Source organism: Hyaena hyaena, unplaced genomic scaffold (assembly GCF_003009895.1).
Source record: "Hyaena hyaena isolate Hyena2069 unplaced genomic scaffold, ASM300989v1 scaffold_594, whole genome shotgun sequence".
Lineage (NCBI taxonomy): Eukaryota > Metazoa > Chordata > Mammalia > Carnivora > Hyaenidae > Hyaena > Hyaena hyaena.
The window spans coordinates 637,648-664,525 of NW_024081227.1; the positions used below are offsets into that span (position 1 = coordinate 637,648).

Sequence of the window (26,878 nt, forward strand, 5' to 3'; positions counted from 1 at the left end):
CTTTATTATGCTATGATGCCCTTCTTCATCTCTCATTACAATCTTTGGTTTAAAAAACAATTTGTCTGATTTAAGTATGGCTATTCTGGCTTTCTTTTGATGTCCATTAGCATGATAAGTGGTTCTCCATTCCCTCACTTTCAGATGTCTTTTGGTCTAAAATGAGTCTCTTCTAAGCAACATACACATGGGTCTAGGATATTTTTATCCATTCTGATACCTTGTGTCTTTTGATTGGAGCATTTAGTCCCTTTACATTCAGAGTGCTTATTAATAGATACGAATTTAATTAATTTAATTACCTGTAAAGTTGGTGTCTGGAGATTTTCTCTGTTCCTTGCTAGTCTTTGTTGTTTTCAGTCTTTCTTTTCTACTCAGTGAATACCCTTTAATATTTTTTGCAAGGCTGGTTTTATGGTCATGAACTCCTTTGGTTTTTGTTTGTTTGGGAACCTCTTCATCTCTCCTTCTATTTTGAATAACAGCCTTGCTGGATTAAGTATTTTTGGCTGCATATTTTTCCCATTTAGCAAGTTGAATATATCATGCCACTCCCTTCCGGCCTGCCAAGTTTCTGGGGACAGATATGCTGCTAAACTTACTTGTCTTCTGTTGTAGGTTAGGGATTTCTTTTCCCTTGCTGCTTTCAGAATTCTTTCCTTATCTCTGTATTTTGCAAATTTTACTATAATATGTCTTGGTGTTGGCCTACTTTGTTGGTTGTGGTGGGAGTTCTCCATCCCTCCTAGATTTGGGTATTTGTTTCCATCTCCAGATTAGGGAATTGTCATCTATAATTTGCTGAAATAAACCTTCTGCCCCCTTTTCTCTCCTTTCTTCTGGGACTCCTGTGATATGAATACTGTTAAGCTTTATGGAGTCACTGAGTTCCCCAAGTCCACATTTGTGATCCAATATTTTTCTTTCTCTTTTCTTTTCAGCTTCATTATTTTCCATAATTTTATCTCTATATCACTTATTTATTCCTCTGATTCTTCCATTTTTGTAGTCATCACATCCAGTAGGTTTTGCATCTCTGTTAGAGCATTTTTTATTTTAGCCTCACTAGCGTTTAGGTCTTTAATCCTGAGATAAGAGACCCCTTGGTGTTTTCTATGCCATTCTCAAGCCCAGCTAGTATCTTTATGATTATTGTTTTAAATTCTGGTTCAGGCATATTACTTACATCTATTCTGCTTAGATCTCTGGCTCTGCCCTCTTCTTGTTTTTTCTTTGGAGATGAATACCTCCATCTTGACATTTTGCCTAGGTCTCTGTCTTCAGGAAACATAATTGATTTTTACTTGTAGATTCTGTATCCTGCAACTTGCCCGAATTTATTATTTATAAGAAGTGTGTAGAGTGTGTGTGTGTGTGTGTTTGTGTGTGTGTGTGTTTGTGTGTGTGTGTGTAAACTCTGGTAGCCTATAAATAAAATCATGACATCTGCAAACAGATGATTTTACTTTTTCTCTGATTTGGATGCCTTTATATTTTTTTTTCTTGCATAATTACTCTTGTTAAAACATCCAGTATTCTATTAAACCCAAGTGGCAAAAGTGAGCATCCTGTCGTGTTCCTGATCTTAGAGGTAAAGCTTTCAGTTTTTCACAGTTGTATATGTTGTTAACTAAGCTTTTCACATATGGTCTCCTTTATATTGGAGAAATGTTTGTCTTTTCCTAATTTGTTCAGTGTTTTTATCATGAAAGGATGTTGAATTTTGTCAAGTTCTTTTTCTGCATCTGTTAAGATGACTCTGTGATTTTTATCTTTTATTCTGCTAATGTGGTGTATCATACTGATTTTTCATATACTGAACCATTTTTGCCTTCCAGGGATAAGTCCCACTTAATTGTGGCATATAATCATTTTAATGTGCTGTTGAATTTGACTAGTTTTTTGTTGAGGATTTTTGCATGTATATTCATTGGGGATGTTGTATTTTTCTTGTAATGTCTTTGATTTTGGTTGAGTTTGGGAGTATTCCCTCCTCCTTGCTGTTTTGGACAAGGGTTAGCATTACGTTTTCTTTAAATGTGTGGTAGAATTCTCCTGTGAACTTATCTTTCCCTAGCTTTTCTTTGTTAGAAGGGTTTTTTCTTAATTACTGATTCAGTCACTCCACACGTCTATTCAGATTTTCTGTTTCTTCATGGTTCAGATTTGACAGGTTGTATGTTCCTAGGTATTTACCCATTTCTTCTAAGTTATCCTATTTGCCGGCATATTATTATTCATGGTTCTTACTTGTGATCCTTGTATTTCTGTGGTATGAGTATAATTTCCCTTCTTTCATACCTGATTTTAAGTCTTTTCTCTTTTTTTTTGTAGTCTAGCAAAAGGTGTGTAAATTTAGTTTATTTCTTCAAAACAAGTCTTAATTTTGTTTATTTTTTTATTTATTTCATTCTGTCTTTCGTTATTGTTTCCTTCCTTACGCTACTGTTGAGCTTAGTACTTCTTTGACTAATTCCTTGAGATGCACAGTTACATTGTTTATGAGATCTTTCTTCTTTTTAACTTAGGCATTTACCACTATAAGCTTCCCTATTAATCCTATTTTTTTCTGCATCCCGTAAGTTTGTTGCATTTTTATTTTACAAGACTTATTTTATAACCTAATATGTTACTTCCTTAATTAAAGACTTTTTGAATCTGCTCACCACTTCCAAATTTAAGTACAAGTCTTTGGGCTGGCATTAAGGCACACCAGCATGTGATCCATCTACCCTTGCTGACTTCTCCTACCTAGACGTTAGCACTAATTGGACTATTTTGATTTTTTAACTATCTCTATATACTTGCTGAATTACTTACCATGTCAAGAATCCTCTGTGAAGTCTGTCCTTCATTTCTCCTGATTTGAGTTTTTTCCCTTCCCTATCCTTTAACCCTTGATTTATATGGTCAGCTTTGCATATGTTGACTGTATTATAATTGGCTTTCAGTCATCTCCTATTTTCCTCCAGACTAACAATTTCTTCAGGGTAGGGATTTTATATTAATAATGTTTGTAGTTTTGATAGTGTCTCGCATATACTTTGTGCATAGCAGGCACTCACTTTTTAAATGGTAAATGTAATCAAAAATTTTTATCTTAAAATGTCAAGACTTAGAAAGTAGCCAAATAAAATTATACTTGCTCTATTTCTTTCCCTTAATTTTATCTGTCACAGTCACGTTGAGGAACTTGTCAGAAGACATGGTTTTTATTTAAAAATGTTTCAGTGTTAGAGAAAATTGGGTGACAGAAAAATCTCCCACAGTTCTACTTTTTGTATGTTTTCTTTCAAGCCTTGTACTTATATGTGAGTGTATGTATATTTATGTTTGTGTGTGTGTAAGGAATTGTGTGCAATTCATTGTGTATTAGGCTCTTTTGAATAAGTAACAAACATGTTTTGCAATATTTTTCCATTGTCTTTATAACTGTCATTTAGCACATGCATAATACGCAGCACAGATATGCCATATTTTAAAGAACTGCTTTTCATTGCATGGCACATAGATTGTGTCTATTACTTTGCTTTATAGGTGATGTTGTAATAACATTTTTATTGCTTTTTGCTTGTGTTAAATTAGCTCCTTAAATTTCTAAGCACAGGGCTTATTAGGTTTAAGGGTTGAATGTGTTTATAACTCTGTTTCCATATCAAAGGCTGTGGCATACCCGCCAGCTATATTTGAGTGTACTAATTCAGCACACCTTCATCAATAGTCTCAGTGCTATTAAGAATGTGTAACAAAGCTCACTTAAGTCCATGTCTCCTTTCCCATATTCCCCTAGTCTTAATACTTGTACAGTAAATTAATCTTTTAAAAATATTCTACCTCATGTGGGGCACCTGGGTGGCTCAGTAGGTTGAGCGTCGGGCTTCAGCTCAGGTCATGATCTCACGGTTCATGGGTTCAAGCCCCGCATTGGGCTCTGTGCTGACAGCTAGCTCAGAGCCTGGAGCCTGTCTTCGGATTCTGTGACTCCCTCTCTCTCTGACCCTCCCCTGCTCACGCTGTCTCTATCTCTCTCTCAGAAATAAATAAAACATTAAAAAATATATATATTAGACCTCAATAATTTACATAATGAATTATTAGCCCTTGGGCTATTTAAATAGGGGTCTTATATTCTTATTCTGAGCTTTAGAGATAGTTTGAGTTAAAAAGACTAGATATAATATTTTCCATTTTCCAAATGCATCTATTAGGGGGTGCACCCTCAGAAATTAAGGAACAGACTTGTTTATGAAGCAGAAAGCCACTTTTTTTTTTAGTTTAAGTGAGAAGTACCCTCAAGAACTTAGAAATAAAGTAACCTTCTTACATTTTACTTCCAGAATAACACTAAGATATAGTAAATGACATTGAGTAGGCATTGGAGTCCTATGGAAATATATGATGATTGTTCCAATCAAAAGCTTAGAGAACAGACCCGAAAATACCATCCAGACTTGAGTGATAAACCAACAAAGCTATCATCAAATAAATTATACTAATAAAGAACAAATGTAAAGCAAGTGGGTTTTTTTAAATTACGAGCTTGATTATAGCAAGTTAAAACTACAAAAACCCTGCCCATCTTCATATTCCAATCTTTATGTTTATCAATTAGATTATCAGAGTGATAAGAATCGCAACTAAACTTATTTGATCTGGGTTGAGCTTATCAGCAAATTGCCACTTTGTATTTTTTTCAGTGTTTTAGCACTGATGTGATGGTGGTATGCAAAGTGTGGGTACCTCCTTAAAGGGAGAACGATGTGAGAGGTGTTCTCCACTTCCCCACGAAGAAATGCTGAAAAACGTCTCATCAGTTATTTGTTGATATGGGCTTTTCTTTTCTCGTTTGACTTAAGGAGGACAGAAAACTCAGAAACTTATTCTTTTTCCTTCAAAGCACCAGCAGCTTTTATCTACTTGGCAGGAATGATACACTATAAAGTCTAGGGTTGTCATTTTAGCACGTAGATATAATATGAATTCATGACTGGTTTGTTCCCTAAATAGAACCTTACTACTCAAAGTATGATTGTGGATAAGCAGACTGACATCACTGGGAACTCAGACGTGCAGAATTTCAAGACTTTTTACTTCCTAGACCTACTTTGTTAGTTCATGTCCTCCAAGAAGCACACAGCAAGATGGGATTTGACATGTAAGAAATTTTGGAGAGAAGACTCCAGAGGAGGGCAAAGGGAAAGGGTGCTGGAGGAGGTAGCGTTGTAGGTCTGACCCCTGTGAAGGAAAGAGGGAAGGAAGGGCAGTGGAGTAATCTCAGACGGCAGCACAGTTGTAAGCACGTTAGCACATTTCTGGCAAGCTGATGGGAGTCCTTCAGCCATGGTCCTATGTCAGTGAAATTCTGTGTCTCACAGGAATGAGTCTGCCTTACCATTTCTGCTGGCTGTAATCATTTACTGGGAGCATCCTGTGAAAAACTTGGCTTTAGCGCAAGTAGGATTTCAGAGCACAGCACCTGAGACTATCTTTCAGTTATGCTCATAGCAGCAGGAGATTGGATTGGCATGTTTCCCTGGACACCACCCCTGAATCAGGATCTATATTTTAAAAAAGTCTCCAGGTGAATTAGAAGCACGTTAAAAGTTTGAGAAGCACAATCTTAGAATAATAATTTGGTACTTTGGGGATCTTAGCCAGAGAGTCAATAAACTTGTTCACAATCAGCATAGGATCTCCTCAAAAATTCAGCTCTCTTGGGATGGTATTTTTTACAGTTCATTTGAACAGAGTTGCTGTTCAAAGTGAGAACTAGAGCAGATAATTTGTTGTTGTTAATTTGTAACAAATGTGTGAAGTAGATATGGGGCCAAAACAGAATTTCCAAGATGCTTTGCCTCTCTGCTGAAAGGAGCTAGATAGAGTTCATTTCCTTTTGCCTTTTTGAGTTCAAGGTCCCTGTAGCAAAGAATTCTATATTTCTGTATTTATGGTTTTTTACCACATGGCAAGGTATAGCTATGATTCTTACTGTGGCAGCTAGAAATAAATAATCTGTTAGACAACTCTTACTGAGCTGTCTCTGCTGACATAGTGCTTAGAGTTTGAGAGGCTCTCTTTAGTACAGAATACAGTATCAAGTAAGCTTTGCCACCAGGCCCTATTGCCAATTTACAGACTTTTCTATGGGTTCAATATACTCATATTCTAATGTATGATCAGGATGTCCACAGTCCCTATTGGAATCATCCTTTGAACCATCGATCCCCAGACTTGAGTTTAGGGATTACTGCTTGGTCAAAGTTACATTTCATCAGTCTAACAATAACATCTTGAAATCATTACTTTTTAAAAGCCCTACAGGTGATGAAACTCAAACAGATTTGGTAACCACTGCTCTAAAGTAAATATATACTTGAGTTCAGGCCTTTGCCATGGAAACATTCTCTGCTGGAATGGTATCACTTACTTTGTGTTCCAAATGCAACTTGTTTCTGTTTACAGGAGAACATGTGTGAAAAATAAAATGGAACTTAAAATCCCTAAATAAACCCAACATACTTTTATTATGCTCAGTAATACTTGTTATTAGAATTTAATGTAATTTTTACATCATTATTTATTACCAGTGGGCTCATTATACCAAAGCCCACAGTACGAAAGATTTGGCTATCATTATTCTGGACTGCTCTCAGTCTGGAGCAGAGAAAGTTCTAAAGACAGACAGCCACAGGTGTTGCCTGAAATAGAGCTTACCTAAAGGCTGGGTTAAAGGTATAACTCTAGTTTTAGGTATCTCTGGTCTTATTCATTTTTTCAAGCACATATCAAATACCATCTATTTTCAGGCACTATATAGTGTACACCAGTATATGAAAATTAGATTTAGTCCTTGACCTTGATGTGTTCCCATACTACCCTAGGGGCACAGATATGCATGTAAATAATTAATTACAGTACAGATATTTGCTATTGTTGGGCATGGAGAGATGGAGTGAGTCAAACCCTCAGGAGGACTGGGGGTGGGAGGTTGCTGGCAAAGAAAATAACACTAATCATCACATAGACTCCAGTCACTCCAGCCTTTGTCCAAAAGCCATGTCAGGAATATTTAACTGTGGAGCAGATTACCTGGGCTCATCTAAAGCTTAACTCATTATCTGTCCTTCTCACAGAACAAAAAAACTGCTTCTAGACATGCATTCCTAGATTGGTGATTGGTACCCCTCATTCCTACAGCCTCCCCTGTCAGAATCTTAGAAGGCATCCCAGTCTTCTTCATTCCCTCTGGCCAACCAGTAATCAGGAACTGTCACTGTAATCTCTGCATCCTCTCGTCTCTCTGTTCCCTCCAAACACCGCTAACATTGCTGCCTCCATCTGGACACTGCAGTAGTCTCCCAACTGGCTGTATTCCCCATCTGGAGACTTGCGTCTTCCCAACCCACTCTCCCCAGATCAGTGTAAACATAGGAGTGGCTCTACTTCCTAGACAGGGAAAGGTCCAACTTCCTCAGTGTATGTGTAGGGTAAGAGTGCTAATGCTTAAGCCAGATTGCTTGGATTCAGATCCCGGCACCACCATTTACTAGCTGTCTAGGGAAAGTCACTTGGCCTCTAAGTGCCTTAGTTTCTTCAACTATAAAATAGGAAAAGAAATGGAATCTCTGTCATAGGGTTATTGTAAAGGTTAATTGGGTTAATAATGTACATATAAAGGGTTTAACAGTGCCTGGCACAGAGTGAACCCACAGTGGTGGCATTCATGGTGCAGTAACACAGTGTGCATGCCAGGTAATTAGAGATGACCAGGACTCCTCTTGCCTTCTGGAGATTAACAGTCTGAAGTGGGGAAAGAAAGACATAGGTAAACAAACTACTTCTTTTAATCAATGCTGTTATAAATTTGAGCATGATGCTAAATGATTAAGGAGTCAGAACACTAAAATCTTGTCCAAAAATGTTCTATTAAAATTTTTATTCTCTGGGGGCGCCTGGGTGGCTTAGTCGGTTGGTCGGCCAACTTTGGCTCAGGTCATGATCTCATGGTTCGTGGGTTTGAGCCCCGCGTCGGGTTCTGTGCTGACAGCTCAGAGCCTGGAGCCTGTTTCGGGTTCTGTGTCTCCCTCTCTCTCTGACCCTCCCCCACTTACGCTGTCTCTCTCTCAGAAATAAATAAAACGTTAAAAAATTAAAAATTTTTGTTTATTCTCTGAATAACATAGTAACTCAGTTTCCCAAATATGACTTAGTATCTCCTAAACCACAGGTTCCTCATACATGATATTTGCATACTTAACGATTTTGTTCCTGTATGCCTTTACAGTAACCACATGCAATTTCATTCTACCATGTATGAACGTTTAGTTTCATTCTCTTAGAAATAATTTGAAGAAAGAGAAACTAGGCATTGAACATACAAAAGGGAAGAGGAATGAACCACAGAAGAATATTAGAGAGTTTGTAGTGAAACATTAGGAAAGAATACAGTGACAGAAATAAACTGTACTCAGTGGTTTTTGGAGGATGTGGGCTACTGAGATTTGTGTAAGAGTTGCTAGTGGAGGTAGTATCAGGGACACAGCAGGACACTGGCAGAATGCAGAGCAGTTCAGTGTGGCTTGTAAATATAGGTCTATTCAAAAAAGCACTGAAAATATACATTAAAGAAAAACACAGATTTGGGAAAATGCCTTTTGGAACTAGAGTCAGAATAATGTGGTGTTTGAATTTAGGCTTAACTTACTGTGTTTAGGCCACTTGATTTAACTTTTCTAAGTCTCAGTAGTCTGATCTGGAAGATGAGGGTTATAATACTACTAACTGAATAAGGTAGCTAGAATTAATTGAGAAAATGCCCTGAAACCACACTGAGAAACCACCTCACACCATTCAGAGTGGCTAAAATGAACAAATCAGGAGACTATAGATGCTGGCGAGGATGTGGGAAAATGGGCACCCTCCTACACTATTGGCGGGAATGTAAACTGGTGCAGTTGCTCTGGAGAATGGTGTGGAGGTTCCTCAAAAAATTACCAATAGAACTCCCCTGTGACCCAGCAATAGCACTGCTAGGAATTTACCCAAGGGATCCAGGAGTGCTGATGCATAGGGGCACATGTACCCCACATGTACCCCACTGTTCATAGCAGCACTTTCAACAATAGCCAAATCATGGAAAGAGCCTAAATGTCCATCAGCTGATGAATGGATCAAGAAGAGGTGGTTTATCTATACAATGGAATACTACATGGCAATGAGAAAGAATGAAATCTGGCCATTTGTAGCAACGTGGATGGACCTTGAGGGTGTTATGCTGAGCAAAATAAGTCAGGCAGAGAAAGACAGAGACCGTCTGTTTTCACTTATAAGTGGATCCGGAGAAACTTAACAGAGGACCATGGGGGAGGATAAGGGGAAAAAATAGTTGGGGAGAGGAAGGGAGGGAGGCAAACGGTGAGAGACTCTTGAATACTGAGAACAAACTGAGGGCTGATGAGGGTTGGGGAGAGGGGAAGGGGGCTGATGGCCTGGAGGAGGGCACTTTCTGGGATGAGCACTGGGTGTCATATGGAAACCAACTTGACAATAAACTATATTTAAAAAATAATAAAGAAAAAGAAAATGCCCTGAAGCCCTTTGCTGGGGTAATTTCCAAATATCAGACACCTAGTAATGTTAGCTCTTGCTATTAGTGAGGATTAATACATTGTTTTCTACAATTAGGCAAAATGAATTTACACATATCATTCAAATTTGGGGAGAAGAGTGTAAGACAGTACCTGTTATTTTCTAGATGGTATGTAATGTTTATTAATGGTAACTTTATTAAGAATATGTGCTGTCTTTTGTTGTCCAGTTATAGTGGATGTAAAATACCCTTTCATCAGTTTATTATCTATTTCTCTTTCTCTGTCTTATTTTTACCATGAGAGTTTAAGTTCCTACAGAATTTAACCTGCAACTGAAGAATTGTAGATGACCAGAACTCCTAGCTTCCATTATGTAGTTTAATAAATATAATTGTTGGTAGCACATCACTTTTGTTAATAGTGCTTCTAACGTGTTTGTATGTTTTTAAATATTCTCTCTGTTGTCATGTCAAATACCACCTTTTCTGGTATTAAAATAATTTTACGGAACTAACATAAAAATTCAATTTAGCATACTTCAGTATGAGAAGAGTATTATGAGTGATGTATTAGAGGATGTGTCCTTTGGGACACCTTCCCACCCCAGTTTAGTGGACTTTCCTGTCCCCACGTTCCCATAGACCCAGTACATTTTCCATCTCTCTCTCTTTATCCTTTCAGTTTATTTGTACTAACAAATTGCAAGCACTTTAGCCTTGGTGATAAGGATCATGTCATGCAACGTTAAGCAGAAAAGACCAGCACTCAGTAAATACTCAGCTGATTTTTGTTAAGTGAGTGAATGAATGCTTGTCTAGTTCTCAGGCCATGGTCAGCAGTGCACCATTAACTGATTCAGTGAATTATGCAGTTAAGAAGGCCTTTAGAAATAAGGTAAAGTATGATGAAAATAAGAAATAAAATGAATAGTAGGCTAATTCCAAACACTTTTCTGTGGAATAACTGCCTTTCTTTATGAAGGTTTCCTGCCCTTCCTCACATGCTAAATGTCTTATCCTAGTTGCTTAGTTACTAACTCCTAAATTTCCAGCTAAAGGTGACTGGTCCAGTCTTTCCCTCTGGAGCACTGAAGAAGGCTCCTGACACACCTGGCACTGGTTTGAGGCGTGAGTTCAAAGCTATAGACCTTACATGACTCAACTCTCAAAGATAATATAGATGATGTTAGGAAAATGAATAATATACACAGGAAAAAATGTTTACTGTATGTCTAGTAAATGATCATTTATCTCTGTTCATAAGAACTTGAATTATGATACATAATTGTGTAACAAGCAAATGATAGACATAAATCAACATCAAAAATTACCACCTGGGCCACCCAGCACATGCTGTGTCGACCCAATGTGAGAGCTATCATCTTTGCACATAACAAATAACCAAACAGGAAAGAGTTTGCAGGTGCAACAGGAAGCAGCTTAAGACTGGCCTGGTATCATCTGGAACCTCAGTATATACCATTTACTTCCCGTAGTGTGATGACTGTCAGCCATAGGTCACAATCAGGCCATAGAACCTTAACCCAGCATGTTGGAGCCTTCCCCTTGCAAGTACCCCCGGAATTGCTGCCACTGGCCAGTGTCCAAGAATCACGGAACAGCTGCTCTGGCAAATGGGTTTCCCCCATTCAAGCCGGCAAATGGGGAGTTGGAGCTGCTTTGCACAACTCTCTGCCTCTAGGTTGCAGAATCTATTTAAAATGATAATAAAGTATTGTACTCTCTGGCGCTGTATTTTTCCTTTTGGAAATATATACACACCTTTAGGATCCTTTTAATGCAGGAGGTGAGAAATCATCCTTCTGAAGAGTTGATTTCAGCTTTTTCTTTTTTGTCTTTCTTTTTCTTGCTTTTGCTTTTGCTTTTTCTCTCTCCCAGACAGTAAGGATTGTATCCTGGAGCCGCTTTCCCTGCCAGAAAGTCCAGGTGGCACCACCGCTTTAGAAGGTTATCCATCTGTGCCTTGTATTTTCTGTGAAGAACATTTTCCTATGGATGAACAAGACAAACTTCTGAAGCACATGATTATTGAACATAAGATGGTCATTGCTGATGTCAAGTTGGTTGCTGATTTCCAAAGGTAAATTTTGCTTTTGGCCATAAGAGACTTAGGTTCAGTATTCATAAAGGAAAGGCATAATTTATATATAAGCTTATATATAAAATTATTCCTATGCAAATGTGAAAATTCATATTCTTTTTCATGTATTGTTAAGAACAGGGATCCTTGGTTGGAGCCTGTCAAGCCCAAAAGGATATTGTCCAAAGAACTCTGAGCTTAAGGGCTACAATAAGCACTTTTCTGGTTTTCTGACAAAAACCAGGAAAAAAAGGGGGGAGGTAAGGGTCACTCAACAAGCCAAAGGCTTCACATCAGTCATCTGAGGTACTGAGGGGAAGAGGATGAGAAGGATGAAGAACAGATAGAGATAAGTGGTTCAGGAACTGCCAACACTGGGCATGTGTGAAATGTAGGAACCTCACCTGTATAACTAGGACCCAAAGTGAGCTAAACTCTAATGTATGAGTACCAGATTTAGAATATCCATACCAACAGACAGGTAATATAAGCATACTTATTTTTTTCCAATTCCTAATTCTTAGCAGAGAAATGCCTTTTCTTAAGCAAATGGAGTGAAGTGGTTATGTTCATGTGTTATTAGTTGACACTTGGAAGTGTTTTCCATACCCACGCTATCTTGATAGCTAACTGATTTTGTACAGTTACTAAAAGCACACATTTTGGTATAGCTGGCGAGGACCCATTTTTAGATATTCTGCCCTGATTTCTCCACCAAACATTGCAGTAGATGTTGTAACATCTCTGCATCTGAACTCTTGATCTGCCAGACCACATCATTCCTAGCAAGCAACTTCTTTCTTATGAGTCTTGCAAAGCAGCAAGCTTTATTACTGAGAGTGGACTACAACACCAAGCAGGCCTAGGGTTGAATGCACACTTGGTGACTTCCTAACCACGTGGTGTCCAGCAAACTGCTTAACCACTCTAAGCATCAGTTTCCTCATCAGTAAAAGAGGGTAACACTGACTCACATAAGATTGTTGAGTGTTATATAAAACAGGTGCTGTATATAGCTAGTATCTGTACCTGTATCAGCTAGTACCTGAGACATCTTTTATATTCAATAGAATGTAGCCAAAAATTTTATTACAAAAGATATATTTAAAATCTTAGTTTTCTGCAACTTTAGCTTGAATTTTCAATAGGCATTTATGCTGTTCTGAAAACCTAATTATCATTTGTAAAATATAACTTTTGAGAAAATTTAATTTAGGATCCTTAACACTCTAACTTTGAGAATAAGTTTGTTTTTCAGTTGGAATAGCCAGAATGCCCATGGGGGTGTTGTTCTCTAGCCCTTCATGTTCCTCTTAGTTGCCTAGCACCAATACAGAATGTCTCTTGAGTGCCTTCTGTATTAATATTGTTCCTGTATCCACTCAGCATTGCGATTTTTGAGTAGATTTTGGTGTTGCCTGGTCAGGAAGCAGAGATAGAACCAAATAGCGAAGGAGAATTATATGCATGAGATATGCCACCAACTGGTAGAATAAACTAATTATTACATAATTTCAGAGGAAGTGCTTCATTCTTCTCATTCTCATTCCTTAATCTTTATTTTCAGTTAAAATATTTGTGCTTTTGTATGTGTGTGTGTGTCCTGGGAGTATTCTGGGAGCTTCCTTATATATATTTATCTAGTTGTATATAGTCAATTCTGTTTGTTTTGTTTTAGATACTGCTTGGGCTAGAGATCTTCGAATTCTTTTTTTTTTTTACTTTTTTTTTTTTTTACATTTTATTTATTTTTGAAAGATGGAGTAAGACAGAGCGTGAGTGGGGAAGGGTCAAGAGAGAGAAGGAGACACAGAATCCAAAACGGGCTCCAGGCTCTGAGCAAGCATTCAGCACAGGCCTGAAGCAGGGCTCAACCCCACGAACCGTGAGATAATCACCTGAGCCGAAGTCAGACACTTAACCGACTGAGCCACTCAGGTGCCCTAGAGATCTTCAAATTCTTACCAAGCAACCATTGCCAAGACTGTCAAATGAAATACTCTTTTTTTATGTTTATTTATGAGAGAGGGAGAGAGCACTTGTGCATGTCTGAGTACAGAGTAGGGGCAGAGAGTCCCAAGCTGACAGCAGATCAGAACACGATGGGGAGGGGGGGGTGCTTAGTCTCATGAACCATGAGATCATGACCTGAGCCAAAATCCTGAGTCAGACACTTAACCAACTGAGCCACCCAGGTGCCCTGAAATATTTTATACATCTTGTATCACTCAGCTTCTCTTTGATGACAGTCTTTTCTTTTAATCTCCTTTATCATGTAAATACAAATTCTCCCTCAGGAATCAGAGAAAAATATGGTGATAAACCAGTGATAATAGAAAAACATTAAGATTTTCTTTCTCCTAAAATCTGTGAGGAATATCTAAATCAGAGTTTGTATTTTCCCTTTGTACTTATGTATGATAGCTAAGTAGCTATATCTGTACTATTCTCTCTTTTGTATCATGATAATAATCTCATCAGTGTGTGGGCAGGAAAATCAGATTATTTACTATGTCTCAGACTTAGAAGTCAATAATTAAATGTTGGAATCCGTCACCCTCTAAATGCAGTTATGCAATAAAATAGGTGCTTTAATTAAAAAGAAAAAGGTACAGGTGTGCTTGGATGGCTAGGTCGGTTAAGGGTACAACTCTTGATCGCAGCTCAGGTCATAATCTCACAGTTCGTGTGTTCAAGCACTACATTGGGCTCTATGCTGAAACCACGGAGACTGCTTGGCATTCTGTCTCTCCCTTTCTCTCTGCCCCTCCCCCCCACCTCTCTCTCAAAATAAACTTAAAGAAACAGAAAAAGAAAAAATACATAGCTGATATATATAAGTGCTTTCTAAATAAAGTATGTGGTTAACATGTACTTTAAATTTAGAAACCTAAGTTTTCCTTGTCAGCTGTCCTAATAAGTTTCACTCTTGTGGTTAGTACAAATTGACCAAGAATGTATATAAATAAATTCTATTGCTTTTAAATATTTTTTAATATATCCACTCTCCTTTAGATAATACTGTCCAACTATTTAAGGAAACTAAAAATTCCTCTCCAAAACAATGTAAACATTGACTGTTAGTGGTAAGAGTTAAGTTATAATCTTCTCAGTGCCGCCTGGGTGGCTCAGTCAGTTCAGCGTCCTACTTGAGTTCAAGTAATGACCTCACGGTTTGTGAGTTCAAGCCCCACATCGATCTCTGTGCTGACAGCTTAGAGCCTGAAGCCTGCTTCAGATTCTGTGGCTCCCTCGCTCTCTGCCCCTCCCCCACTCTTACTCTGACTCTCAAAAATAAACAAAAAAAAAAAATTTTTTTAAGAGTTAAGTTGAAATCTTCTTAACATTATATGACTTTTTCCTAACTTCAGAAAAGTTGCTGGTGTGTGTATGTGTATATTTACATATATATATGTATTTATGTACATGTGTGTATATATGTATATATACATATATAACTTCTCAAGAATTATTTCTTCTTAGTACAGTAAGTAATAAAGATGATAAATAATAGATGAGATAAACTATTCTGTGCTTTACAGGAAAGAAGTTATAAATTTTCATGTTAAATATATTTAACAGTTTCTTTACTGGAAAAAAGTTAACAGTAAAACTTTCTCAGAGTAAAACAAAAGTAAAAATCTTTCCTTTGTGGGGTGCTTGGGTGGCTCAGTCAGTTAAATGTCCAACTTTGGTTCAGGTCATGATCTCATGGTTCATGGGTTCAAAATCCTCATTGGGTTCTGTGCTGACAGCTCGGAGCCTACAGCCTGCTTAAGATTCTGTGTCTGACTCTCTCTCTGCCCCTCCCACCACTAGCATTCTCTCTTTCTCTCTCTCAAAAATAAATGTTAAAACAAAAACTCTTTGAGCCATATACTGTAGTTATTTATACTGAGCTATTTGCTAGCTTTATTTTATTTATGTAGTAATAAAATTTTTCTAGAAGATAAATGCTAACTCCTTAATTCTTACCCCTTTCTATATTAAATTCCACTCATTCAGTGCTATTTAATTAACAACCATATCTCAAATCTTTATGCCTCTGTCAGTAAGCCCACCAATTACAGTGAGAGGCTGGACAGGCAAGATTACTAGGATTTTTTCATGAGACAGTTCAGTGAAACATGATTGAAATTCTTTTAAAAGAAAAAAGTATTTGCTAATGACCTAATAATTACTTGTATGGCTTTTCATTGAAGTACAAAATGCTTTGATTACTGTCCTCCAATAAAGAGTTCATTCCATGTGTCATTTCTTGGCTGCCTTTAAATATTGAGTGACTGCAGGGACACCTGGGTCGCTCAGTTGCTTAAACATCCAACTTCACCTCAGGTCATGATCTTGCAGTTCATAGGTTCAAGCCCCACATCGGGCTCTGCACTGACAGCTCAGAGCCTGGAGCCTGCTTCAAATTCTCTCTCTTTCTCTCTCTCTCTCTCTCTCTCTTTCTTTCTCTCTCTGTCCCTTCCTTGCTCGAACTCTGTCTCTCTCTCAAAAATAAAAATAAACATTTTTTAAAAATTAAATATTGAGCGACTGCAGGGACGCCTAGGTGGATAAGTTGGTTGTGTCTGACTTTGGCTCAGGTCATGATCTCACACTCATGAGTTTGAGCCCCACATCAGGCTCTGTGCTGACAGTTCATAGCCTGGAGCATGTTTCAGATTCTGTGTCTCCCTTTCTCTGCCCTTCCCTGGCTCACATTCCCTCTCTCTTTCACTTTCTCTCTCTCTCTCAAAAATAAACATTCTTTAAAAATTTTAATAGAGAAATAATAAATATTGAGTGACTGTAATTGTAGCTTTAAATAGAGAAGTAAGAAAAAAATGAAGAAGAGATGGACTAAATAATTCCTTAACATTGACTATCACCCAGATAGTCTTCAGTGGAATGTAGTCAGGAGTGAAGAACCTCTCCATGTATTTTAGCAGTAGCCATGATGAAACTTCACATCAAACTTGACCCTCGAGTTGTTGTTTTTTTTAACTCCATTACCTCAACACCCGCTTCCGCTGTATGGATTTGATGTGTCATGAAAATAGATGGCTGTGTAGTACAGTTTGGAAGAACAATACATCTTCTATTCCTGACATCTCTAGTAGAGGTTCTCCTGTGTTCCTTCATCCCTGGCACCACTTTGCAATAGAAAATATCCTAAGGGGAGGATTTAAAAAATGGCTGCAAATGTCATTTTTATTTTCTTAAGTCTTCCCTTGCCTTTTATTTCTCCCTTTTTTTCTCTCCCCTAATCCAAGGGAAGGGGCAAGAGGGTTTAAGCAACTACTGGCGAATGGAAAAGATGAGAATAAGAGTAACTGTGTAAGATACTGAGGAGTGAGTGGACAGTGCTGTCGCTGCCCCACGTGACCAAAGAATAATGTTTCAGGGGTGCCTGGGTGGCTCCGTCGGTTAAGCGTCCAACTTCGGCGTGCATTCAAGCCCTGCATCAGACTCTGTGCTGACAGCTAGCTCAGAGCCTGGACCCTGTTTCAGATTCTGTGTCTCCCTCTCTCTCTCTGACCCTCCCCTGCTCATGCTGTCTCTCTCTCCCTCTCAAAAATTTAAAAAAAAAAAAAAAAATTAAAAAATTTTTAAAAAAAGAATAATGTTTCAGCCTTTTGTAGATATTTTTCTTCTTTTTGTATATGTTGATGGATCCAATATGCACTTGCCCTCTGCATCTGACACTTCTCCCATGGAAGCCAACAAGCTAGACATAGGGTCAGTATTTATGGCTTGAGGCTGAGTTGGAGTCTCAGATATGTCATTTTCAGATCTCTTAAGATAAGGTCTAACACTATTCTGTAAGGAAATACTTATACTTACTTACTTAACCATCCAGGTCATCAGTATGGTTGTACATGAGGAAAAACTAAAAACAGTTTTTTATTTTCATACATTATTCTTTTACTTATTTTCCTTATATATTCTATACTCAGTGTTGTCATCTGTTTATATTTATATGTGTCACAGTTCTCTTTTTCTCTCAGACCTCTCTCCCAGCACCATTTTTTTTTTCAAATACATGAATGCCCTTTCTGTAGAGGACCATGGGGTGGAGACAATGTTAAGAAAAAGGGAAGTAAGAATAAAAAGGAGACAAGATTTTGAGAGCTGAAGTCTACTTAGAGAACCTTACAGGAGTTTTTAAGGGCTCTTCTACCTTTTAAAAACATTTCTTAGGGCACCTCGGTGGCTCAGTCGGTTAAGTGTTCGACTTCAACTCAGGTCATGATCTCACGAGTTCGAGCCCCACATCAGGCTCTGTGCTGACAGCTCAGAGCCAGGAGCCTGCCCCAGATTCTGTGTCTGTCTGTCTGTCCCCCTTCCCCTTCACGCTCTCTCTTTCTCTCTCAAAATACATAATTAAAAAAGAAAGTTCTTGTTAACCTATTATGTGCAAAACATTGCTAGTTGCTATAACAAGCCATTTAAGGGGTGCCTGGGTAGCTCAGTCAGTTAAGCATCCGACTTCGGCCCAGGTCATGATCTCATGGTTCAAGAGTTCGAGCCCTGCGTCAGGCTCCACAGTGACAGTTCAGAGTCAGCTTGGGATTCTCTCCCCTTCTCTCTTGGCCCCTCCCCTGCTCATGCATCCATATCTACTCTCTCTCAAAATAAATAAACATTTAAAAAATAAAATGTCCAAATGTTTACTGTCTGTTACTAAATCTATTTCAGTAAGTTCCATCCCTTTCACAGGTTTTCTTTCTCTGTTCTAAGATTTTGGGGTTTTTTTATTGTATTTATCTATCAACCATATAGCCTGATAAGCTATATAATCATCGTTTCCATCTTCTTTCTCCCCACAGAGGAGACCACATTCTCTTCTTGGTACCATTTGATAATGAGATTGCAGTTGCCAATAGAAATCTTGTTAGGTAAATAGGAAGATGAACAGCTTGTTGAATCCTGTCATCTTACTCCTTTTTTCATCAGATAATGCACGTCTGGGTGTTATGCTTTACTTTTAAATTTAGCCAGTGTGCTTCTTGTGTCTGCTCAACAGATACAAGAATTGTAAGCTTAGGGGCGCCTGGGTGACTCAGTCAGCTAAGCGTCCGACTTCAGCTCAAGTCACGATCTCATGGTTCGTGGGTTCAAGCCCCGTGTTGGACTCTGTGCTGACAGCTCAGAGCCTGGAGCCTGCTTCAGATTCTATGTCTCCCTCTTTCTCTGACCCTCCCCTGCTCAAGCATGAGCTTGAGCTATCTTTCTGTCTCTCTCAGAAGTAAATAAAGCATTTTAAAAAAAATTTTTTTTAAGAATTGTAAGCTTAGCTATTTTTCCAAAGGTCTGCCTCATTTCAGACAGTGTGCACAAAATTTTTCTGTCTTATTATATATGTATTGAATTTAGACAGACTTCTCATTGCATTATTATTTTGCCTTCAGTTCTTTTTTGTGGGAAATCAAATAGCTATGTCCTGGTTAAGGAGATTATAGGGAACGCATTACACTTCTTTCTCTGCCCTGAAAACAGCAGACCAGTATCTAGGTAATGCAGACCAGTACCTAGTTAATATGTATATAGGGGTTGTGTCCTGCCTGTTCTCATGAACTCCTTAGACCATATTATCTTTGAAATATCTTGTTCTCCACCCTGCTTTTGGCATCTGCTCTTTTGTAGTCTTAGGAATACTTGTTTTTTTGCATTCTTTCTATACTTTCTTGCTGGCACATAGCCACTGACATATTGTACAATGTTTTCCCTATGATGTATGCCTAATAAATACGGGAGCCTGAGAGCAGCTCTGAGAGACTTCCCTTTGCCTCCCTCTCACCTCTTTTGTGGAGTCTTGAATAATCCATCCATTTCTGCCATCCTTGGCCTTGCTGGACAAAATTGAAAGCTGAACCTATAATTGGCAACCCTGACATGATAAGCCAAACCCATACTTTTTATGTATAAGATGACTACCCAGTTTTCAATTTATTGGAAAATGTGTGATAAAGCCTGTTTAATCATTGTTGCATTTTAAATTCACATAAACTTAGACGTGAATTTGGGGATAGTAAAGTTTAATTATTTCCATTCCTTTACAGAGTAATTTCATTTCATTAAATATTTATTTCATATTTCTACAATGTTCTACTGCCTTCCCATTTACAAATTTTCTAGCAGTTATCAGTCAACACTTAATTTATTGTTTTGGGAAAATTAAATGTTCTTATCACTCTAAAGTAAGTAGTATATTGAGTCTTGTTACCATCCTTTCTTTTTGATTATTCTAAGGTACATTTTATATTGGAGGAAAAGGTTCTCTGAACAGCCTGTTACAGATTTTTGTAGTGTGATAAGAATCAATTCCACAGCTCCACTTGGTGAGTATACATCTTAGCTATTATCTTTTCCCTACAATGCAAAGATTCAAAGGAATAATCTTACTTTCTTAAATTAGAATTCTCACTTTCATGATAGATAAAATTAAATTGCTCTCTTTATGTTGCCTGACATCAGTAAAGCTAAAGCAGAACTATGTGCCAGAAGAGAGATCCTAATAGACAGACATATATATATGTTTTTTAAAAGAATAACTCTTTCGGGAAAAAAAGATGATAAATATTTCTTGTTTACTTTCCTGATCTCTCAACAGAAGAGCAAGACAATTACTTTTTGTTATGTGATGTTTTACCAGAAGATAGAGTACTTAGAGAAGAACTTCAGAAACAAAGGCTGGTAAGAATTGTGTTAGAGGATGAACAGTATGTTGGAAATACGTGTCAAATCACTTTTGGGGTTTTTTTGAGTTTTTTTCACTTTTTAACCTGTAAACTTTTCTATACAAAGGAAACAATACACAAAGACCTTAAAACAGAAGAAAACTATACACTTGATTGAAAATGAAAGCATTTCATGTTAAAAATGCAGTGAGAATTTTTGCTTTGTTTTGCTTCCTGGATTATCTCTAAAATAACAACAGGGCTTACACATTTTAGTGTAATTTTAGCTGCCTGGCACATGCTAGGGTTCAGCAGTTGTGGAAAAATGCCCTCAGCTAAAATTGAGTTGAATTAATTAACTTTTTTTTTTCCCTCTTCTTCACTGGAATGTGCTATGCACTGGCACTTCTTTTATTCTCCTTATGAATTAAGTATATGGTTTGATCATAGTAGCCTTTCTCATTTTCAGCCTTAATCATCAGCAAGCCTATTTGAATATCTCAGCATTTTTGATCTTTAAAAAAGGTAACTATATATAAGTATACATATAAGTGTACAATTTTTATGGTCATAAGATGAACAGAAATTGACTCATTTTTTAAAGTTAATAATTTTCCTTGAAAGTATGCATTTTCCATTATTTGTGATTTAGTCTCAACTGTTACTTGAAAGTGACTTGCTCTTCCTTTAAGGGTTACCTTTTAAGTGTTCCTGTGTCTTTGTATTGGGCTAGATAATGTTATGAAAGAGAGCTGTGACTTGAGTGTTTGTGCTAAATTCTCATGACATCTAAGAAGAAAATAAATGCAACCTACCATAGTCCTAGAATTTAAGAAAGTCTTTTGAAGCACATTATATTTTATAAACATCCCAAATGATTATTTCTCGCATAAGGAGAGATGATATTGTTGGATGCTGATTTATATGTAAGAAAAATTAGGCTTTTACTATAGCACCAAACCAGTAAAGAAACAGGGCTTCCCAAGTTTTTCCTTCTTTCATTATTGTAATGTCTTAAGAAACCTACAAAACAAGAATGAATTTCCTGTTATATTCTATGGATTTTGTTTGCTTATACTTACTCATAATTTTTTATTGCTTTGCGTTTTTTCACTGTTACTCACAGTGGCCTTAATGAAGAATGATCAAACCGACATAATCCTAGTGCCCCCCGCCAAGGATTTCTTTATATCAAACCCTACTGCTTCACCCATTGTTATTACTCTTTACATAGAATCTTTACTGTATGTCTACAGATAGATTCAGTCCCTAGAAATATTATGTCTGTAAAATTTAGGTGACCTTTTAAGATTCTGACACTAATTTCAAAATGTATTTTGTTTTTGGGTTTTTTCCCAAACCACTAGTCAGTTCTCTTAACACCAGCTGGGTGTCCTACAATTCAACTTAATTCTGACATTATCTGCCCAGAGATAGTATCAAGTTCCACAGGTTAAGGGCTCAGTCCCACAAAACTGTACACCACTTCAGATGTCACTCGTAAGTCCAGGTTGTTACCTGTGCTTCTGACCCATTGACTATAAATCAGAGGTTTCCATGACCTTCCCTCTGCCAACCACTGCTGCTTTGGGTTGATTAATTCACTAGAATGCTCACTCTAGGAAACTAGTTTACTCACTAGATTATCTGTTTATTTCAAAAGATATCAAAGAATATGAGTCAATAGCCAGCTGAAGAGCTACATGGGATGAAGTCCCAAGCAAAGGAGCTTCCCTGTAGAGTTCAAGGCCCAGCAAGATAACACATGGATACCTTCTGGTTCATCAACATGGATGCTCTCCAAACTTTGTGCTTTTGGGTTTTTCCTGGAGGCTTTGTTACTTACATATGACTGATTAATTCATTGGCCATTGGTGATTGAACACAGTCTCCATCCTGTCTCCTCTCCAAAATTCCAATCCCCTAATCACATGGTTGGCTCCACTGACCACCATCCAAAGAAAAAAAATGCAAGGCATGGTTCATGTCATAAAAAAGCATACAATCTAGAGGAAAAAAGGCAAATATTTGTTCTTATCTCAGTACTGGAGATGATAGAATATCTTATAGAGTTTATGAAGATTAAGTGAGATAATTCATGCAATAATTTAGAACAAACAGTATCTGCCACATAGAAAGCACTCCATAAATGTTGTAGACAGATAACACTAATAATACTGTGTCTTAACAATGAAATGGATTTGGGTAATTGGAGAGTTGTAGAAATGGGAGGAAAAGTACACGTGGATCTAAATATTCAAGATGTCAGGAAAGTTGGTTAAATCTAATCTGGCTGTGGTAGAAAGATTTTTGGAGGAGTTTGGGATGGATTTAAAGAGATGTGATGGAATTAAACTGTGGAAATCCTTCAGTGCCAGGAACATTGACTTTGTAATGGAAAAGACCCATCCATGTCTCCTCGCTGTCTCTGGGAATGAAGTAGAGAAAGATGATTAACAGAGCTATGTAAAAATCCACTTAAAGGTGATAAATCCTGGCAAAGAGCAGACCAACTTGGAGATATGTAAAGAAGCTAACCATTACTGGTTGCCAGCCATATGCCATGCCTTGCCTTATGTCCTTTATAGCCACCCTGTGAAGTAGCTATTAAATGCTGTCCTGTTGAGGAGGAAACTGTGACATAGAAAGACTAATTTGCCCAGGATGACCTAGTAAACAGGAAGCAGAGCTGAGGCTTTAAACCAGGTGTGCCTGATACGTGCCTTTTTAAGGAGTGCCATGACAGTCTTGTAGTAATTTATTCAGCTTCCCATATGTCTTACTATTATTCTAGACTCTGGGAATTGCTCTGTCATGGATGCTCATGGTCTGACAGGTCAGGGTAGGGAAAGGATTCAGGCTAGCAATGGAGTTTAGGGACGGCAGAGATTTACAATAGGCTATCATTGGGAATCATAGCTAAAGGATGAAAAAGAAAAGATTTGCCGGAAAGCAGGAAGACAGGCTAAATTTGCAGTCATTTAATCACAATTTTATGCTCTATAGTGTAGAAACATGAGGTTGGTGTGGGTGATCTTCCTTTAGGACTTTGCAGTGATGACAGAATATCTCTTTTTTATATATAATGAGCTCTGCATATCAGTAATAGGCATTTCCAGAATGAAGTCCAACTGATCAAATGGAACAGCTTTCAGCAAAGGCAATAATACACCTTCTTTCTTCCATAGAGGACAAGAACTCTTTTTTTAATGTTTATTCTTGAAAAAGAGACAGAGCATGAGTAGGGGGGCAGGCAGAGTGAGAGAGGGAGACAAAGAATCTGAAGGAGCCTCTAGGCCTCGAGCTGTCAGCACAGAGCCCTATGGGAGCTCGAACTCATGAACCGAGAGATCATGATCTAAGCCGAAGTTGGACACTTAACCGACTGAGCCACCCAAGTGCCCCAAGGACAAGAACTTTTTCAGCCAGTTTTAAGAATATGCATTGGTGTACCATTCCTGCAAGGTGCTTTGTCATCAAGTATTGGAACTCTTGAAGAGGTTTATGACCTTGGTCATTCTCCTCCCTCTCAGAACTCCTCCTAGGAGAATTATACACCCAGAAGGCTGTTACCCACTCTGCCACAGCCTGACAGTTTTTCCTTAGTTTTTCCTTATTTCCTATTTATTGTATTTTATCAAACAATTTCTCTTCATTCATCAGAATTTCAGTCTAGCTTCTGGAAAATATAGTTTAAACAAATCAAGCTGCTTTATGATAATAGATATATAATCTGTGTTTAAGTGTACTCAGCTTAGTATCAGTAGCATCTCAAGTCCATGAGGGAGGACCCTCAAACTAGAGTATTAGTGTGGCATTTGCTGTCCTGATTTGCATTAGTGGTAATTTGCATATGGATTTTTCTTTGATATTAACTCTTTCATTTGGAATTCTCAGTAAAGCACTACAGCTTAAATACTTTTGTATGACTTGAGTTCATGTTGACATTGTAACCTCTTTGAGGGCAGCAGTTATGTCTTGTATTTAAGTATCCTTAAGTAGTACTCAATATATTGCTAAGTTCATATTGGTGTTTTTCCCCAAACTCCATTTTTTTAATTCTTATTTCTGCGTGAGTAGCTAGAGGTGAATAGAGTCTAACTGATTCACTTTAGGTTACTATAGCAGACTTAAGACTAGAACCATATTTCTTTTTCCATTTTCTTCTAGACCACTGGTTCCTTGAGACATTTGTAAGTTTCAGGTCTATTCCCATTTCTCATTCTGAAAAGCTGAAATTCTGTTTAGCACTTTTGGAATTTTTTTTTTATATGTATTCAGAAGGGAACTACAGAATTAGGAATGATTCTTGAGAGTTTCATAGCTTGTGTACATTCCTTTCTTAAGGTTTCTTCTTTAAAACTGTTCCCGTGATCTCACCATTTTACCTTAATGTCCTCCAGTGACTCTCTACCTTCTTTTTTCTTCAGTGGGTGTATGTTAAGTTTCTCAAGGTCTTGTCTCTCATCCAGGCTGTGTATTCTCTTTACTACCATTACACTAACAGCACAAATATTGGTGCTGGTGTAGAGTAGGCAGTTGGAATAAATACCTGTTGATTGAGTTTGTCTGTAGTTTTCATTCTGGCTCACTTCTGAACCCCAATTCTAACTATCCATATTATGTTAAACTCCATATGGATTTCCAATAACACCTTAAGTTGAATGTGCCTAGACCTGAACTTATTTCTTTCTTTACTGAAATTTGTGATTTGCCTGTTTTCTTATGTAATGATACCACCATTCTCCTACTCACTTAATTTGGAAATTGCTAGAAACATCTTTAACTCCAGTCAGTTCCACCTCTGAGTCCCATATCCACACCCTTCTTTGTAATCCTCATGCCTTTTATCTTACCCTGTCAATGGACTCACCTCTCCAGTCACTGACATTGCCTCCAAAATTTTAAAATATATAGCAGATCATTTCATTCTCTTCTGCTGAAACCTCCAATGGTCTTTATCATTCATATATCCTTAAGATTTTCTGGATTAAGTCTGTATTGCCAGTGTCTTTTACCTTTCAGTTACCCAATGTCCAATTCATTAATTTATTGAATTAATATTTGAATTAATTATTGAATTAATTAATTATTCAATTAATTATTCAATTAATTTATTGAATAAATATTTATTTTGCAGCAGTGTTCTAAATGTTGTTGCTATAGCAATAGATGAGATAGGCCACAGCCCCTGCCCTCTAGTAAAAAACTACTTGTCTCACATTTACTCAAGTGTATTAGATACTTTCTGGACTCTGCTTCATCAACCAGTAATGCCAGCACCACCTGTCCACCTGTATAAATAACATACCCCTCAAGATATTGCTTAAATGTCACATTTTCCACAAAAGCTTCCCAGATGCCACCTGTCAGAATTAATAACCTCAGTTGAGCTCTTTAAATGCACTATTTTATTTAGCTTTTCAATTATAGCTAGTTGTTTAAAAATCTGTCTTCATTACTGGAATAGATGCTTCTTAAGGGCTGGGACTGTCATGTTTACTTTGTATCTTCTCAGCCTTATTCATAAAGGTTTAATTTAAAGGGCACCTGGGTGGCTCAGTTGGTTAAGCATCTGACTTCAGCTCAGGTCATGGTCTCATGGTTCGTGAGTTCAAGCCCCATACATCTGCACTGTTAGCGCAGAGCCTGGAACCTGCTTCAAATTCTGTCTCTCTCTCTCTCTCTCTCTCTGTACCTCCCCTGCTCGCACTCATTTTCTCTCACAAATAAACATTTAAAAAAAAAAACTTCAATAAAGGTTTAACTTAATTTTACTCTTCAAGTATTGGTGAGATATTTCTATAAAACCATATTGTCAGATATCCCTGGTTTTTATTTATTTTTTTAATGCTTTTATTTTTGACAGAGACAGACAGAAAGGCCATGAGCAGGGGAGGGGCAGAGAGAGAGGGAGACATAGAATCCAAAGCAGGCTCCGGGCTCTGAGCGGTCAGAACAAAGCCAGACATGGGGCTTGAACCCACAGACCAGGAGATCATGACCTGAGTCCAAGTTGGTCACTCAACTGACTGAACCATCCAGGCACCCCAAATTTTTAAGAGATATAAAGTATCAAGGCAGACATCTTTAAACACTGCATTACACTTTAGCATTAAAAAGCACTAGTTTTTCAATTTGCCTATGGAAGATGTGGCATTTGTAAGCTCTCAGTAGTCAGATAAAACTTTTCATTAAATTGGGATGAGGGAAAACATCCATTTAACTGCATGGAAGTTTCTTTGTTGTGTTGGTTTTTTTTAATCACAATTATGAATGTCAACTTAAGCAGTCATTTATGACAACTATAAATGTTTTGTGACAATTATAAAAAAATTTTAATTTAAAAATTTTGGGGAGGATTTTTGTTGTTTAATGTTTGTTTATTTATTTATTTACAAACAGTTTATTGTCAAGTTGTTTTCCATATAACACCCAGTGCTCATCCCCACAAGTGCCCCCCTCCGTGCCCATCCTCCCTTCCCCCCCCACATCCATCAGTCCTCAGTCTTTGTAAGCATT

At 37.6% G+C, this 26,878-nt stretch overlaps 1 protein-coding gene across 3 annotated transcripts in view; it reads left to right on the plus strand.

Moving 5' to 3' along the window:
• ZNF277 (zinc finger protein 277) overlaps nucleotides 1–26,878 on the plus strand; it is a 111,050-nt gene that overhangs the window by 52,431 nt on the left and 31,741 nt on the right. For 2 of the 3 annotated variants that reach the window (XM_039256918.1, XM_039256921.1), the window contains exons 2-4: nucleotides 11,489–11,690; nucleotides 19,929–20,017; nucleotides 20,290–20,372. In XM_039256918.1, the coding sequence (XP_039112849.1) occupies nucleotides 11,489–11,690; nucleotides 19,929–20,017; nucleotides 20,290–20,372 (374 nt within the window). The remainder of the gene's footprint in view (nucleotides 1–11,488; nucleotides 11,691–19,928; nucleotides 20,018–20,289; nucleotides 20,373–26,878) is intronic. The other variant, XM_039256920.1, reaches the window with a different exon arrangement.